At 48.0% G+C, this 18709-nt stretch overlaps 1 protein-coding gene across 1 annotated transcript in view; it reads right to left on the bottom strand.

The window, feature by feature from the left end:
- Positions 1 to 18709, bottom strand: part of LOC134890788 (dnaJ homolog subfamily A member 4-like) — a 43791-nt gene that overhangs the window by 17831 nt on the left and 7251 nt on the right. The window contains exons 3-5 of the mRNA XM_063913484.1: positions 12798 to 12978; positions 12491 to 12595; positions 11951 to 12178 (exon numbers count right to left, since the gene is read on the bottom strand). Of these exons, the coding sequence (XP_063769554.1) occupies positions 11951 to 12178; positions 12491 to 12595; positions 12798 to 12978 (514 nt within the window). The remainder of the gene's footprint in view (positions 1 to 11950; positions 12179 to 12490; positions 12596 to 12797; positions 12979 to 18709) is intronic.

Below are 18709 nucleotides of genomic sequence, written 5' to 3' on the forward strand. Positions count from 1 at the left end.
CTTGTGGAGTGGGCTTTTACAGTTTTAGGCTGTGGCAGGCCTGCCACAGAATGTGCAAGTTGAATTGTGTTACAAATCCAACGAGCAATCGACTGCTTAGAAGCAGGTGCGCCCAACTTGTTGGGTGCATACAATATAAACAGCGAGTCAGATTTTCTGACTCCAGCCGTCCTTGCAATGTATATTTTTAAGGCTCTGACAACGTCCAACAACTTGGAGTCCTCCAAGTCGCTAGTGGCCGCAGGCACCACAATAGGTTGGTTCAGATGAAATGCTGATACCACTTTAGGGAGAAAATGCGGACGAGTCCGCAGTTCTGCCCTATCCGAATGGAAGATTAGATAAGGACTTTTATAAGATAAAGCCGCCAATTCAGATACTCTCCTGGCAGAGGCCAGGGCTAGTAACATAGTCACTTTCAATGTGAGATATTTCAAATCCACCTTTTTCAATGGTTCAAACCAATGGGATTTGAGGAAATCTAAAACTACATTTAGATCCCACGGTGCCACCGGAGGCACCACAGGAGGCTGTATATGCAGTACTCCCTTGACAAAAGTCTGGACCTCAGGGACAGAGGCCAATTCTTTTTGGAAGAATATTGACAGGGCCGAAATTTGAACCTTAATGGATCCCAATTTGAGACCCATAGATAATCCTGATTGCAGGAAATGTAGGAAACGACCCAGTTGGAATTCCTCCGTCGGAACCCTCCGATCCTCGCACCACGCTACATATTTTCGCCAAATGCGGTGATAATGTTTCACGGTGACTTCCTTCCGTGCCTTAATCAAGGTAGGAATGACTTCTTCTGGAATGCCTTTCCCTTTTAGGATCTGGCGTTCAACCGCCATGCCGTCAAACGCAGCCGCGGTAAGTCTTGAAAAAGACAGGGACCCTGCTGTAGCAGGTCCCTTCTCAGAGGTAGAGGCCACGGTTCGTCCGTGAGCATCTCTTGAAGTTCCGGATACCAAGTCCTTCTCGGCCAATCCGGAACCACTAGTATTGTTCTTACTCTTCTTTGCCGTATGATCTTCAATACCTTTGGTATGAGCGGCAGAGGAGGAAACACATACACTGACTGGTACACCCAAGGAGTTACCAGTGCGTCCACAGCTATTGCCTGTGGATCTCTTGACCTGGCGCAATATTTGTCCAGTTTCTTGTTGAGGCGAGACGCCATCATGTCTACAATTGGTCTTTCCCAACGGTCTATTAACATGTTGAAGACTTCTGGATGTAGACCCCACTCTCCCGGATGAAGATCGTGTCTGCTGAGGAAGTCTGCTTCCCAGTTGTCCACGCCCGGGATGAACACTGCTGACAGTGCTATCACGTGATTCTCCGCCCAGCGAAGAATCTTGGCAGCTTCTGCCATTGCACTCCTGCTTCTTGTGCCGCCCTGCCTGTTTACATGGGCGACCGCCGTGATGTTGTCCGACTGAATCAACACCGGCTTTCCTTGCAGGAGAAGTTCCGCCTGGCTTAGAGCATTGTAGATTGCTCTTAGTTCCAGAATGTTTATGTGAAGAGACTTTTCCAGACTCGTCCATACTCCCTGGAAGTTTCTTCCTTGTGTGACTGCTCCCCAGCCTCTCAGGCTGGCGTCCGTGGTCACCAGGATCCAATCCTGAATGCCGAATCTGCGGCCTTCTAATAGGTGAGCCTTCTGCAACCACCACAGAAGTGACACCCTTGTCTTTGGTGACAGGGTTATTTTGCATGGAATCTGCCGAATGGAATTGCTTCGTAAGAAGCCACCATTTTTCCCAGGACTCTTGTGCATTGATGTACTGACACTTTTCCTGGTTTTAGGAGGTTCCTGACCAGATCGGATAACTCCTTGGCTTTTTCCTCTGGAAGGAAAACCTTTTTCTGAACCGTGTCCAGAATCATTCCTAGGAACAGCAGACGAGTTGTCGGGATTAAATGGGATTTTGGAATATTCAGAATCCACCCGTGTTGTCTTAGCACCTCTTGAGATAGTGCTAAAGCTGTCTCCAGCTGTTCTCTGGACCTTGCCCTTATTAGGAGATCGTCCAAGTATGGGATAACTAATACGCCTTTTCTTCGAAGAAGAATCATCATCTCGGCCATTACCTTGGTAAAGACCCGAGGCGCCGTGGACAATCCGAACGGCAGCGTCTGAAACTGATAGTGACAGTTTTGAACAATGAACCTGAGGTACCCCTGGTGTGCGGGGTAAATCGGAACGTGTAGATACGCATCCTTGATGTCCAAGGATACCATAAAGTCCCCTTCTTCCAGGTTCGCTATCACTGCTCTGAGTGACTCCATCTTGAACTTGAACTTTTTTATGTAGAGGTTCAAGGACTTCAGATTTAGAATAGGCCTTACCGAGCCATCCGGCTTCGGTACCACAAATAGAGTGGAATAATACCCCTTTCCTTGTTGTAATAGGGGTACTTTGACTATCACCTGCTGAGCGTACAGCTTGTGAATGGCTTCCAACACCCTCTCCCTTTCGGAAGAGACGGTTGGTAAGGCAGACTTCAGGAAACGATGAGGAGGATCCGTCTCTAATTCCAACCTGTACCCCTGAGATATTATCTGCAGGATCCAGGGGTCTACCTGCGAGTGAGCCCACTGCGCGCTGTAATTTTTGAGACGGCCCCCCACTGTCCCCGAATCCGCTTGAGAGGCCCCAGCGTCATGCTGAGGTTTTTGCAGGAGCCGGGGAGGGCTTCTGTTCCTGGGAAGGAGCTGCCTGTTGGTGTCTCTTCCCTCTTCCTCTGCCTCGTGGCAGGTACGACAAGCCCTTTGCTCTCTTATTTTTGTAGGAGCGAAAAGGCTGCGGTTGAAAGGTCGGTGCCTTTCTCTGTTGGGGAGTGACTTGAGGTAAAAAAGTGGATTTCCCGGCAGTAGCCGTGGCCACCAAGTCTGATAGACCAACTCCAAATAACTCCTCCCCTTTATACGGCAAAACCTCCATGTGACGTTTTGAATCCGCATCGCCTGTCCACTGTCGTGTCCATAAGGCTCTTCTGGCTGAAATGGACATAGCACTCACCCGAGATGCCAGTGTGCAAATATCCCTCTGTGCATCACGCATATAGATAAATGCATCCTTTATTTGTTCTAACGACAGTAAAACATTGTCCCTATCTAGGGTATCAATATTTTCAATCAGGGATTCTGACCAAACTACTCCAGCACTGCACATCCAGGCAGTTGCTATAGCTGGTCGTAGTATAACACCTGCATGTGTGTATATATTCTTTTGAATAACTTCCATCTTTCTATCTGATGGATCCTTAAGTGCGGCCGTCTCAGGAGAGGGTAACGCCACTTGTTTGGATAAGCGTGTGAGCGCCTTGTCCACCTTAGGGGGTGTTTCCCAGCGCGCCCTAACCTCTGGCGGGAAAGGGTATAATGCCAATAACTTTTTTGAAATTATCAACTTTTTATCAGGAGCAACCCACGCTTCATCACACACGTCATTTAATTCTTCTGATTCAGGAAAAACTGTTTGTAGTTTTTTCACACCATACATAATACCCTGTTTTACGGTATCTGTAGTATCAGCTAAATGTAACGTCTCCTTCATTGCCAAAATCATATAACGTGTGGCCCTACTGGAAAATACGTTTGAATTTCTACCGTCGTCACTGGAATCAGTGCCCGTGTCTGGGTCTGTGTCGACCGACTGAGGCAAAGGGCGTTTTACAGCCCCTGACGGTGTTTGAGGCGCCTGGACAGGCATTAATTGATTGTCCGGCCGCCTCATGTCCTCAACTGACTGTTTAAGGGAAGATAAACCATCACGTAATTCCACAAATAAAGGCATCCATTCTGGTGTCGACCCCCTGGGGGGTGACATCTGCATATTTGGCAATTGCTCCGCCTCCACACCAATATCGTCCTCATACATGTCGACACCACGTACCGACACACACCGCAAACGCACAGGGAATGCTCTAATGAAGACAGGACCCACTAGCCCTTTTGGGGAGACAGAGGGAGAGTCTGCCAGCACACACCACAAAGCGCTATATATACAAGGGATATCCTTATATTAAGTGCTCCCTTATAGCTGCTTTAATATATATATATATATAGCCATTAATGTGCCCCCCCTCTCTGTTTTACCCTGTTTCTGTAGTGCAGTGCAGGGGAGAGACCTGGGAGCCGTTCTGACCAGCGGAGCTGTGACAGAAAATGGCGCCGTGTGCTGAGGAGATAGGCCCCGCCCCTTTTTCGGCGGGTTCTTCTCCCGCTATTTTTCCAGTCAGGCAGGGGTTAAATATCTCCATATAGCCCCTATGGGCTATATGTGAGGTATTTTTAGCCTTGTATAAGGTTTATATTTGCCTCTCAGAGCGCCCCCCCCCAGCGCTCTGCACCCTCAGTGACTGCCCAGTGAAGTGTGCTGAGAGGAAAATGGCGCACAGCTGCAGTGCTGTGCGCTACCTTATGAAGACTGAGGAGTCTTCAGCCGCCGGTTTCCGGACCTCTTCACGCTTCAGCATCTGCAAGGGGGTCGGCGGCGCGGCTCCGGGACCGGACTCCACGGCTGGGCCTGTGTTCGATCCCTCTGGAGCTAATGGTGTCCAGTAGCCAAGCAGCAAATCCACTCTGCATGCAGGTGAGTTTACTACTTTCCCCCTAAGTCCCACGTTGCAGTGATCCTGTTGCCAGCAGGACTCACTGTAAAGAAAAAAACCTAAACTAAACTTTCTCTAAGCAGCTCTTTAGGAGAGCCACCTAGATTGCACCCTTCTCGTTCGGGCACAAAATCTAACTGGAGTCTGGAGGAGGGTCATAGGGGGAGGAGCCAGTGCACACCACCTGACCTAGTAAAGCTTTACTTTTTTGTGCCCTGTCTCCTGCGGAGCCGCTATTCCCCATGGTCCTTTCAGGAACCCCAGCATCCACTTAGGACGATAGAGAAATAGCGAGTCAGTTTTCCTGACACTAGCTGTCCTGGAAACATAAATTTTCAGGGCCCTGACTACGTCCAACAACTTGGAATCCACCAAGTCTTTAGTAGCCGCAGGCACTACAATAGGTTGGTTCAAATGAAAAGCTGACACCACCTTAGGGAGAAACTGGGGACGAGTCCTCAATTCTGCCCTATCCATATGGAGAATCAGATAAGGGCTTTTACATGACAACATGTAATGCATACAAACTTTGCTTAATCGGGCGCTAATACAGTATTGTATATACATAAAAAGTACCAATTATTTTGTTTTGATTTTATTTAAAGAGCAGCTCCTACGTGGCAACTGGATGCCTTGTACACTAAAGAAAATGGGTTGAGTTTCAATAGAAACACTAAGGAGCGCTAATAATATATTCATAAAATAAGTATTTTTTATTGATTTTTTAGATATTAATTACCACAATATAAACAATTTACCTAGTAACTACAAGGTAACATGAAACCACAATAGTAATTAGATATGCAAAATATGTATATATTCAGCTGATTAGCTCTTTTTTTTAAAAGCAGTACTGCAGTCCAAGATTGAACATATTGGAATCAGGAAGTCCTCCAATTTGGTATAGTTATGTGTGGAATGGAAAAAACGTCCCAGTTTTTTTATAAAAATTATACAGGTTGAGTATCCCTTATCCAAAATGCTTGGGACCAGAGGTATTTTGGATATCGGATTTTTCCGTATTTTGGAATAATTAGATACCATAATGAGATATCATGGTGAGGGGACCTAAGTCTAAGCACAGAATGCATTTATGTTACATATACACCTTATACACACAGCCTGAAAGTAATTTTAGCCAATATTTTTTATAACTTTGTGCATTAAACAAAGTGTGTCTACATTCACACAATTCATTTATGTTTCATATACACCTTATATACACAGCCTGAATGTCATTTAATACAATATTATTAATAACTTTGTGTATTAAACAAAGTTTGTGTACATTGAGCCATCAAAAAACAAAGGTTTCACTATCTCACTCTCACTCAAAAAAGTCCGTATTTTGGAATATTCCGTATTTCGGAATATTTGGATATGGGATACTCAACCTGTACTTTGTATTTGTTGCAAGGTTCCTCGTTTTACGAGGCACTGATCTCACCCGTAGTAGCTGGTCTCCGCTGATTCCCGTCGATGGCAATTTGCAGCATAGACTACAGGCGGCTAGAAGTATGCCTCCTTAGTATGTCAGGAGGAAACTCCGCGAGTGCTCAGCAGTCAGTCTGCTGACGGGGCTTCTCAAGCACAGCGGTGGAGCGTATAGATGTACCGTCTCATCAGGCGCCAGCAGGGGAGAGACCTCAAGGTTAAACAGAGTGTTGGAGGATAAATGGAGACTCCTTCGGTGGACAAGCAGTGCCCGCAACCCTCAACGCGTTTCTCCGCCCCAAACAAACGGCGGTTTCATCAGGAGGTGTGGATGTCCAATAGAAGGATAGATGGATATTTAAATAATTTTACATGACAAAGCCGCCAATTCTGACACACGCCTGGCCGAAGCCAAGGCCAACAGCATGACCACTTTCCACGTGAGATATTTCAAATCCACGGTTTTAAGTGGCTCAAACCAATGCGACTTTAGGAAATCCAACACCACGTTGAGATCCCAAGGTGCCACTGGAGGCACAAAAGGGGGCTGAATATGCAGCACTCCCTTAACAAATGTCTGAACTTCAGGCAGTGAAGCCAGTTCTTTCTGGAAGAAAATCGACAGAGCCGAAATCTGGACCTTAATGGAACCCAATTTTAGGCCCATAGTCACCCCTGACTGTAGGAAGTGCAGAAAACGGCCCAGCTGAAATTCCTCCGTTGGGGCCTTCCTGGCCTCACACCACGCAACATATTTTCGCCATATGCGGTGATAATGGTTTGCGGTCACTTCTTTCCTAGCTTTAATCAGCGTAGGGATGACTTCCTCCGGAATGCCCTTTTCCTTTAGGATCCGGCGTTCAACCGCCATGCCGTCAAACGCAGCCGCGGTAAGTCTTGGAACAGACAGGGCCCCTGCTGCAGCAGGTCCTGTCTGAGCGGCAGAGGCCATGGGTCCTCTGAGATCAGTTCTTGAAGTTCTTGGCCAATCCGGAACAATGAGTATAGTTCTTACTCCTCTTTCTTATTATCCTCAGTACCTTGGGTATGAGAGGCAGAGGAGGGAACACATAAACCGACTGGTACACCCACGATGTCACTAGAGCGTCCACAGCTATTGCCTGAGGGTCTCTCGACCTGGCGCAATATCTTTCTAGCTTTTTGTTTAGGCGGGACGCCATCATGTCCACCTGTGGCCGTTCCCAACGGTTTACAATCAGCTGGAAGACTTCTGGATGAAGTCCCCACTCTCCCGGGTGGAGGTCGTGTCTGCTGAGGAAGTCTGCTTCCCAGTTGTCCACTCCCGGAATGAACACTGCTGACAGTGCTAACACGTGATTTTCCGCCCATCGGAGAATCCTTGTGGCTTCTGCCATCGCCATCCTGCTTCTTGTGCCGCCCTGTCGGTTTACATGGGCGACTGCCGTGATGTTGTCTGACTGAATCAGTACCGGCTGGTTTTGAAGCAGGGGTCTTGCCTGACTTAGGGCATTGTAAATGGCCCTCAGTTCCAGAATATTTATGTGTAGGGAAGTCTCCTGACTTGACCATAGTCCCTGGAAGTTTCTTCCCTGTGTGACTGCCCCCCAGCCTCGAAGGCTGGCATCCGTGGTCACCAGGACCCAGTCCTGTATGCCGAATCTGCGGCCCTCTTGAAGATGAGCACTCTGCAGCCACCACAGCAGAGACACCCTGGTCCTTGGAGACAGGGTTATCAGCCGATGCATCTGAAGATGCGATCCGGACCACTTGTCCAACAGGTCCCACTGAAAGGTCCTTGCATGGAACCTGCCGAATGGAATTGCTTCGTAGGAAGCTACTATTTTTCCCAGGACTCGCGTGCAGTGATGCACCGACACCTGTTTTGGTTTCAGGAGGCCTCTGACTAGAGATGACAGCTCCTTGGCTTTCTCCTCCGGGAGAAACACTTTTTTCTGTTCTGTGTCCAGAACCATCCCCAGGAACAGTAGACGTGTCGTAGGGACCAGCTGTGACTTTGGAATATTTAGAATCCAACCGTGCTGTTGTAGCACCTCCAGAGATAGTGCTACCCCGACCAACAACTGCTCCCTGGACCTCGCCTTTATCAGGAGATCGTCCAAGTACGGGATAATTAAAACTCCCTTTCTTCGAAGGAGTATCATCATTTCGGCCATTACCTTGGTAAATACCCTCGTTGCCGTGGACAGACCAAACGGCAACGTCTGGAATTGGTAATGACAATCCTGTACCACAAATCTGAGGTACTCCTGGTGAGGATGGTAAATGGGGACATGCAGGTAAGCATCCTTGATGTCCAGTGATACCATGTAATCCCCCTCGTCCAGGCTTGAAATAACCGCCCTGAGCGATTCCATCTTGAACTTGAATTTTTTTATATAAGTGTTCAAGGATTTCAAATTTAAAATGGGTCTCACCGAACCGTCCGGTTTCGGTACCACAAACATTGTGGAATAGTAACCCCGTCCTTGTTGAAGGAGGGGCACCTTGACTATCACCTGCTGGGAATACAGCTTGTGAATTGCCTCTAGCACAGCCTCCCTGTCTGAGGGAGTTGTTGGCAAGGCAGATTTGAGGAAACGGCGAGGGGGAGACGTCTCGAATTCCAGCTTGCACCCCTGAGATACCACTTGAAGAATCCAGGGATCTACCCGTGAGCGAGCCCACTGATTGCTGAAGTTCTTGAGACGGGCCCCCACCGTACCTGGCTCCGCCTGTGGAGCCCCAGCGTCATGCGGTGGACTTAGAGGAAACGGGGGAGGACTTTTGTTCCTGGGAACTGGCTGTATGCTGCAGCTTTTTCCCTCTACCTCTGCCTCTGGGCAGAAAAGACGCGCCTTTAACCCGCTTGCCTTTTTGGGGCCGAAAGGACTGTACCTGATAATACGGTGCTTTCTTTGGCTGTGAGGGAACATGGGGTAGAAAAGCTGACTTCCCAGCTGTCGCTGTGGAAACGAGGTCCGAGAGACCATCCCCAAACAACTCCTCACCTTTATAAGGCAAAACTTCCATATGCCTTTTAGAATCTGCATCCCCTGTCCACTGCCGAGTCCATAACCCTCTCCTGGCAGAAATGGACAATGCACTTATTTTAGATGCCAGCCGGCAAATATCCCTCTGTGCATCTCTCATGTATAAGACTGCGTCTTTTATATGCTCTATGGATAGCAATACAGTGTCCCTGTCAAGGGTATCAATATTTTCCGACAGGGAATCTGACCACGCAGCTGCAGCACTGCACATCCATGCTGAAGCAATAGCCGGTCTTAAAATAATACCTGAGTGTGTATATACAGACTTCAGGATAGCCTCCTGCTTCCTATCAGCAGGCTCCTTCAGGGCGGCCGTATCCGGAGACGGTAGTGCCACCTTCTTGGACAGGCGTGTGAGCGCTTTATCCACCCTAGGGGATGTTTCCCAACGTGACCTATCCTCTGGCGGGAAAGGGTACGCCATTAGTAACTTTTTAGAAATTACCAGTTTCTTATCGGGGGAAGCCCACGCTTCTTCACACACCTCATTTAATTCATCAGATGGGGGAAAAACCACTGGTAGTTTTTTCTCCCCAAACATAATACCCTTTTTTGTGGTACCTGGGGTAACATCAGAAATGTGCAACACATTTTTCATTGCCTCAATCATGTAACGTGTGGCCCTATTGGAAGTTACATTAGTCTCATCGTCGTCGACACTGGATTCAGTATCCGTGTTGACATCTGTGTCTGCCATCTGAGGTAGCGGGCGTTTTAGAGCCCCTGATGGCTTTTGAGACAGTTGGGCAGGCACGAGCTGAGAAGCCGGCTGTCCCACATCTGCTATGTCGTCAAACCTTTTATGTAAGGAGTTGACACTTTCACGTAATTCCTTCCACAAGTCCATCCACTCAGGTGTCGGCCCCGCAGGGGGTGACATCACATTTATCGGCATCTGCTCCGCCTCCACATAAGCCTCCTCATCAAACATGTCGACACAGCCGTACAGACACACCGCACACACACCGGGAATGCTCTGACTGAGGACAGGACCCCACAAAGCCCTTTGGGGAGACAGGGAGAGAGTATGCCAGCACACACCAGAGCGCTATATAACACAGGGATTAACACTATAACTGAGTGATTTTCCCTTATAGCTGCTTATATGTATACTACGGCGCCTAAATTTAGTGCCCCCCCTCTCTTTTTTACCCTTTTTTAGTCTTGAAACTGCAGGGGAGAGCCTGGGAGCGATCCTTCCAGCGGAGCTGTGAGGGAAAAATGGCGCCAGTGTGCTGAGGGAGATAGCTCCGTCCCTTTTTCGGCGGACTTCTCCCGCTTTTTTATGGATATCTGGCAGGAGTATTTTTCACATATATAGCCTCTAAGACTATATTATGTGAGTTTTATGCCAGCAAGGTGTTTAATATTGCTGCTCAGGGCGCCCCCCCCCCCCCAGCGCCCTGCACCCATCAGTGACTGGAGTGTGAGGTGTGCATGAGGAGCAATGGCGCACAGCTGCAGTGCTGTGCGCTACCTTGTTGAAGACCGAAGTTTTCTGCCGCTGATTTCCAGGACCATCTTCTTGCTTCTGGCTCTGTAAGGGGGACGGCGGCGCGGCTCCGGACAACCGAGGCTGGGCCTGTGTTCGATCCCTCTGGAGCTAATGGTGTCCAGTAGCCTAAGAAGCCCAAGCTAGCTGCAAGCAGGTAGGTTCGCTTCTTCTCCCCTTAGTCCCTCGTAGCAGTGAGTCTGTTGCCAGCAGATCTCACTGAAAATAAAAAACCTAAAAGTATACTTTCTTTTCTAGGAGCTCAGGAGAGCCCCTAGTGTGCATCCAGCTCAGCCGGGCACAAGATTCTAACGGAGGTCTGGAGGAGGGTCATAGTGGGAGGAGCCAGTGCACACCAGGTAGTCCTAAAGCTTTCTTTAGTTGTGCCCAGTCTCCTGCGGAGCCGCTATTCCCCATGGTCCTTACGGAGTCCCAGCATCCACTTAGGACGTCAGAGAAAAAAATGGAACCTCAGGAGTCCCAATCACCATGACAACGTGACATATGACAGCACTGAGACACATGATCACAGCACTGTATATAATGTGCTTAGTTGTTTGGTGGTCCGTAAATTTCCTGGTCACACGGTTTGCCCAATACCACGTGACTGGGTTGGATCAATTAGAATTGTGTTATGCTTATCTGCCTAGAGATCTGGATATTTACAGGTCACGTGTTTTCCCAATACCGTGTGACCAGGCTGACCAATTAAGATTTGAGTTAGATACAGATACCAGACACGGGAATCCAGATTATTTAAACTAGTCATGTGACTGGATTTTAAACTATGGGAAGATATTTTATATGGGGTCTTTGGACTATCTATAACATATGCTCCTGATGAGGCTGAGTGGCTGTAGCTCAGAGAAACGCGTTGAACAAATATACCACTTGGGACTCCTGATTATGGATAATGTGGACCATTTTTCCCGCTCCAGTACTTTGGGGGTTTGAAGAATCCCCTTAGCACCAGTATCTATATGCCTGGCAAGTGCTGAGAGATCGCTGGGGGCTGCTCAAAAATCTGCCAAATTTGCTGGTGATCTGCTGCTTACTAATGGACATTAATGGACACACATTGGAGTAGGTCCTAATCCAGTATTGGAAATTTCTAGGAGTTAATCATTGGCTACTTGACACATAATTCTCTTTTATGAATACTGTGGTATTTTTATATATGAATTTGTTTTAATAAATTGTGCTGTTTTTTTTTTAACACACCGTCCATCTTTAGACATTTTCTACCTTTTGCAGCAAGCGCTGGTACACATTGCTTTTCAGTTTAACTATTTCAGGGGACTGACAAACCCCGTACCAGCTGCTACTGACTGCCCTTGGTGTGTTTATATTTATTATTTTAAACTTACCCTTTTTGATGTGAATCTCCAGGATTTTTTTCTCACGTATAACCTTGTTTCCACTACACTGCTTGCAGCGATCTTTGGGATTAATGCGCTCCCCCTCCCCACGGCAATCTGAGCACATAGTCTGAATTTGCTGGACCATTCCTGGCCCAATCTGCTGTATATGAACTTGCACACCACGACCCTTGCAGGTTGAACATTTCTCCACTGCTCCTTTCTTACCCCCATGACCTAAAACAAAAGACAACACATGAGTATATCACAACAATGCCCCATCTTCATCCCCTCCCACACACACACACACACACACACACACACACACACACACACACACACACACACAACCTTGAGCTCTGTTCTGTATCAGACTGTGATCTTACAGGAAAGCTAGCCTATCATCTCAGAGCTGAATGCATTAAGTGCTATAGGAGACTTCTACTGACTAGCAATAAGGCTCCAGGAATTACAAGCAAAAATAAGAACCCTGTACCAGGCTTGTACTTCTGCAAGAGAAGTGAAGTACAGATAGGCAGTATGCCTTACCATCACACTTGTTACAGATTACATTCTTCTGTAACGCCAGCTTCCGGCTTGCCCCATTGTATATCTCTTCTAATGACACAGACAACTGGTGGACCACATTCTTTCCTAAGAAAGAGAGATTCCGTTTGAGGCAAACAAGCAGTTTTCACTAGGCAAGATAGAACGTTATGGGATTATATTTAATAATTAAAAATAATAATAATAATATTAGTGTAGCAGTTATTAATAATATCTTTTTTTTTTTTGTAACGCCAGGATAATCTACATGCCTGAGAATTACTAGGACAGTGCTGCCGTGTAACGTTACCTCTCTTCTCTCTGTTCATGCGACCACCGCCACCAAAGAACATGTCAAATATGTCCATGGGAGAGGAGAAGTTTCCTCCACCAAGTCCCCCTTCCTTAATCGCCTGTTCCCCACCCTGGTCATAGAGGTCTCTCTTTTTAGGATCAGACAGCACTTCATATGCCTGAGAGATGAGCTTAAACTGGAACAAATATGGAAAAGAATATTAGATGTTATAAATGCACTTCACTACAAACATTAGTTGGATGTATTCTACATGACATCTGCGCTACTTGTAGCTGGATCTAGAATCTCATAACACATTTTAACAGTTTTAAGATTAAAACTAAATACTTGGTCACTTACTAACAGGTCATTCCAATATAGTAGTGCCACAGTTGCAGCATCATTTTAACCAATGGAAATGTATCCACTACAGAAATAAAGGACACCACACGTCATGTCCCTTGATATATCCCAACAAGAACAGAAGGAAATTCCTTGAGCACGGTACTCATATTTAAAATGTGACATTTGATTCATTTTTAAAAGATAGTAGTGAACACAAAAGGCGGACTTACAAGAAAAGACATTGAAAAAATAAGAATTTACTTACCGATAATTCTATTTCTCATAGTCCGTAGTGGATGCTGGGGACTCCGTAAGGACCATGGGGAATAGCGGCTCCGCAGGAGACTGGGCACATCTAAAGAAAGCTTTAGGACTATCTGGTGTGCACTGGCTCCTCCCCCTATGACCCTCCTCCAAGCCTCAGTTAGGATACTGTGCCCGGACGAGCGTACACAATAAGGAAGGATTTTGAATCCCGGGTAAGACTCATACCAGCCACACCAATCACACCGTATAACCTGTGATCTGAACCCAGTTAACAGCATGATAACAGAGGAGCCTCTGAAAGATGGCTCACAACAATAATAACCCGATTTTTGTAACAATAACTATGTACAAGTATTGCAGACAATCCGCACTTGGGATGGGCGCCCAGCATCCACTACGGACTATGAGAAATAGAATTATCGGTAAGTAAATTCTTATTTTCTCTAACGTCCTAAGTGGATGCTGGGGACTCCGTAAGGACCATGGGGATTATACCAAAGCTCCCAAACGGGCGGGAGAGTGCGGATGACTCTGCAGCACCAAATGAGAGAACTCCAGGTCCTCCTCAGCCAGGATATCAATTTTGTAGAATTTTACAAACGTATTTGCTCCTGACCAAGTAGCTGCTCGGCAAAGTTGTAAAGCCGAGACCCCTCGGGCAGCCGCCCAAGATGAGCCCACCTTCCTTGTGGAGTGGGCATTTACAGATTTTTGGCTGTGGCAGGCCTGCCACAGAATGTGCAAGCTGAATTGTACTACAAATCCAACGAGCAATAGTCTGCTTAGAAGCAGGAGCACCCAGCTTGTTGGGTGCACACAGGATAAACAGCGAGTCAGATTTCCTGACTCCAGCCGTCCTGGAAACATATATTTTCAGGGCACTGACAACGTCTAGCAACTTGGAGGCCTCCAAGTCCCTAGTAGCCGCAGGCACCACCAATAGGTTGTTTCAGGTGAGACGCTGAAACCACCTTGGGGAGAAACTGAGGACGAGTCCTCAATTCCGCCCTGTCCGAATGGAAAATCAGATAAGGGCTTTTTCAGGATAAAGCCGCCAATTCTGACACGCGCCTGGCCCAGGCCAAGGCCAACAGCATGACCACTTTCCATGTGAGATATTTTAACTCCACAGATTTAAGTGGTTCAAACCAATGTGACTTTTGGAACCCAAAACTACATTGAGATCCCAAAGTGCCACTGGAGGCACAAAAGGAGGCTGTATATGCAGTACCCCTTTTACAAACGTCTGAACTTCAGGGACTGAAGCTAGTTCTTTTTGGAAGAAAATGGACAGGGCCGAAATTTGAACCTTAATGGACCCCAATTTCAGGCCCATAGACACTCCTGTTTGCAGGAAATGTAGGAATCGACCCAGTTGAATTTCCTCCGTCGGGCCTTACTGGCCTCGCACCACGCAACATATTTTCGCCAATTGCGGTGATAATGTTTTTGCGGTTACATCCTTCCTGGCTTTGATCAGGATAGGGATGACTTCATCCGGAATGCCTTTTTTCCTTCAGGATCCGGCGTTCAACCGCCATGCCGTCAAACGCAGCCGCGGTAAGTCTTGGAACAGACAGGGTCCTTGCTGGAGCAGGTCCCTTCTTAGAGGTAGAGGCCACGGATCCTCCGTGAGCATCTCTTGAAGTTCCGGTTACCAAGTCCTTCTTGGCCAATCCGGAACCACGAATATAGTGCTTACTCCTCTCCATCTTATCAATCTCAGTACCTTGGGTATGAGAGGCAGAGGAGGGAACACATACCCTGACTGGTACACCCACGGTGTTACCAGAGCGTCTACAGCTTATTGCCTGAGGGTCCCTGGACCTGGCGCAATACCTGTCGAGTTTTTAATCATGTGGAAGACTTCTGGGTGAAGTCCCCACTCTCCCGGGTGGAGGTCGTGCTGAGGAAGTCTGCTTCCCAGTTGTCCACTCCCGGAATGAATACTGCTGACAGTGCCATCACATGATTTTCCGCCCAGCGAAGAATCCTTGCAGCTTCTGCCATTGCCCTCCTGCTTCTTGTGCCACCCTGTCTGTTTACGTGGGTGACTGCCGTGATGTTGTCCGACTGGATCAACACCGGCTGACCTTGAAGCAGAGGTCTTGCTAAGCTTAGAGCATTGTAAATGTCCCTTAGCTTCAGGATATTTATGTGAAGTGATGTCTCCAGGCTTGACCATAAGCCCTGGATATTCCTTCCCTGTGTGACTGCTCCCCAGCCTCGCAGGCTGGCATCCGTGGTCACCAGGACCCAGTCCTGAATGCCTAATCTGCGGCCCTCTAGAAGATGAGCACTCTGCAACCACCACAGGAGGGACACCCTTGTCCTTGGTGACAGGGTTATCCGCTGATGCATCTGAAGATGCGATCCGGACCATTTGTCCAGCAGGTCCCACTGGAAAGTTCTTGCGTGGAATCTGCCGAATGGGATTGCTTCGTAGGAAGCCACCATTTTACCCAGAACCCTTGTGCATTGATGCACTGAGACTTGGCTCGGTTTTAGGAGGTTCCTGACTAGCTCGGATAACTCCCTGGCTTTCTCCTCCGGGAGAAACACCTTTTTCTGGACTGTGTCCAGGATCATCCCTAGGAACAGAAGACACGTCGTCGGAACCAGGTGCGATTTTGGAATATTGAGAATCCAATCGTGCTGCCGCAACACTACCTGAGATAGTGCTACACCGACCTCCAACTGTTCCCTGGATCTTACCCTTATCAGGGAATTGTCCAAGGAAGGGATAACTAAAATTCACTTCCTTCGAAGGAATATCATCATTTCGGCCATTACCTTGGTAAAGACCCGGGGTGCCGTGTACCATCCATACGGCAGCGTCTGAACTGATAGTGACAGTTCTGTACCATAAACCTGAGGTACCCTTGGTGAGAAGGGTAAATTTTGACATGAAGGTAAGCATCCTTGATGTCCCGAGACATCATGTAGTCCCCTTCTTCCAGGTTCGCAATCACTGCTCTGAGTGACTCAATCTTGAATTTGAACCTCTGTACGTAAGTGTTCAAAGATTTTAGATTTAGAATCGGTCTCACCGAGCCGTCCGGCTTCGGTACCACAACAGTGTGGAATAATACCCCGTTCCCTGTTGCAGGAGGGGTATCTTGATTATCACCTGCTGGGAATACAGCTTGTGAATGGCTTCCAAAACTGTCTCCCTGTCAGAAGGAGACATCGGTAAAGCCGACTTTAGGAAACGGCAAGGGGGAGACGTCTCGAATTCTAATTTGTACCCCTGAGATATCACCTGAAGGATCCAGGGGTCTACTTGCGAGTGAGCCCACTGCGCGCTGAAATTCATTGAGACGGGCCCCCCACCGTGCCTGATTCTGCTTGTAAAGCCCCAGCGTATACTGAGGGCTTGGCAGAGGCGGGAGAGGGTTTCTGTTCCTGGGAACTGGCTGATTTCTGCAGCCTTTTTCCTCTCCCTCTGTCACAGGGCAGAAATGAGGAACCTTTTGCCCGCTTGTCCACGAAAAGACTGCGCCTGATAATACGGCGTCTTCTCATGTTGAGGCGACCTGGGGTACAAACGTGGAATTCCCAGCTGTTGCCGTGGCCACCAGGTCTGAAAGACCGACCCCAAATAACTCCTCCCTTAATAAAGCAATACTTCCAAATGCCGTTTGGAATACGCATCACCTGACCACTGAGGTGTCCATAACCCTCTACTGGTAGAAATGGACAACGCGCTTAGACTTGATGCCAGTCGGCAAATATTCCGCTGTGCATCACGCATATATAAAAATGCATCTTTTAAATGCTCTATAGGCAAAAATATACTGTCCCTATCTAGGGTATCAATATTTTCAGTCAGGGAATCCGACCACGCCAACCCAGCACTGCACATCCAGGCTGAGGCGATTGCTGGTCGCAGTATAACACCAGTATGTGTGTAAATACCTTTTAGGATACCCTCCTGCTTTCTATCAGCAGGATCCTTAAGGGCGGCCATCTCAGGCGAAGGTAGAGCCCTTACAAGCGTGTGAGCGCTTTATCCCCCCTAGGGGGTGTTTCCCAACGCACCCTAACCTCTGGCGGGAAAGGATATAATGCCAATAACATTTTAGAAATTATCCGTTGTTATCGGGGGAAACCCACGCATCATCACACACCTCATTTAATTTCTCAGATTCAGGAAAACTACAGGTAGTTTTTCCTCACCGAACATAATACCCCTTTTTTGGTGGTACTCGTATTATCAGAAATGTGTAAAACATTTTTCATTGCCTCAATCATGTAACGTGTGGCCCTACTGGAAGTCACATTTGTCTCTTCACCGTCGACACTGGAGTCAGTATCCGTGTCGGCGTCTATATCTGCCATCTGAGGTAACGGGCGCTTTAGAGCCCCTGACGGCCTATGCGACGTCTGGACAGGCACAAGCTGAGTAGCCGGCTGTCTCATGTCAACCACTGTCTTTTATACAGAGCTGACACGGTCACGTAATTCCTTCCAACAGTTCATCCACTCAGGTGTCGACCCCCTAGGGGGTGACATCACTATTACAGGCAATCTGCTCCGTCTCCACATCATTTTTCTCCTCATACATGTCGACACAAAAGTACCGACATACAGCACACACACAGGGAATGCTCTGATAGAGGACAGGACCCCACTAGCCCTTTGGGGAGACAGAGGGAGAGTTTGCCAGCACACACCAGAGCGCTATATATATACAGGGATAACCTTATATAAGTGTTTTTCCCCTTATAGCTGCTGTATAGTTAATACTGCGCCTAATTAGTGCCCCCCTCTCTTTTTTTAACCCTTTCTGTAGTGTAGTGACTGCAGGGGAGAGACAGGGAGCTTCCCTCCAACGGAGCTGTGAGGGAAAATGGCGCCAGTGTGCTGAGGAGATAGGCTCCGCCCCTTTTTCGCAGACTTTTCTCCTGCTTTTTTATGGATTCTGGCAGGGGTTAAATGCATCCATATAGCCCAGGAGCTATATGTGATGCATTTTTTTGCCATCCAAGGTGTTTTTATTGCGTCTCAGGGCGCCCCCCCCCAGCGCCCTGCACCCTCAGTGACCGAAGTGTGAAGTGTGCTGAGAGCAATGGCGCACAGCTGCAGTGCTGTGCGCTACCTTGTTGAAGACAGGACGTCTTCTGCCGCCGATTTTCCGGACCTCTTCTGCCTTCTGGCTCTGTAAGGGGGCCGGCGGCGCGGCTCTGGGACCCATCCAAGCTGGGCCTGTGACCGTCCCTCTGGAGCTAATGTCCAGTAGCCTAAGAAGCCCAATCCACTCTGCACGCAGGTGAGTTCGCTTCTTCTCCCCTTAGTCCCTCGATGCAGTGAGC

Source organism: Pseudophryne corroboree, chromosome 1 (assembly GCF_028390025.1).
Source record: "Pseudophryne corroboree isolate aPseCor3 chromosome 1, aPseCor3.hap2, whole genome shotgun sequence".
NCBI lineage: Eukaryota > Metazoa > Chordata > Amphibia > Anura > Myobatrachidae > Pseudophryne > Pseudophryne corroboree.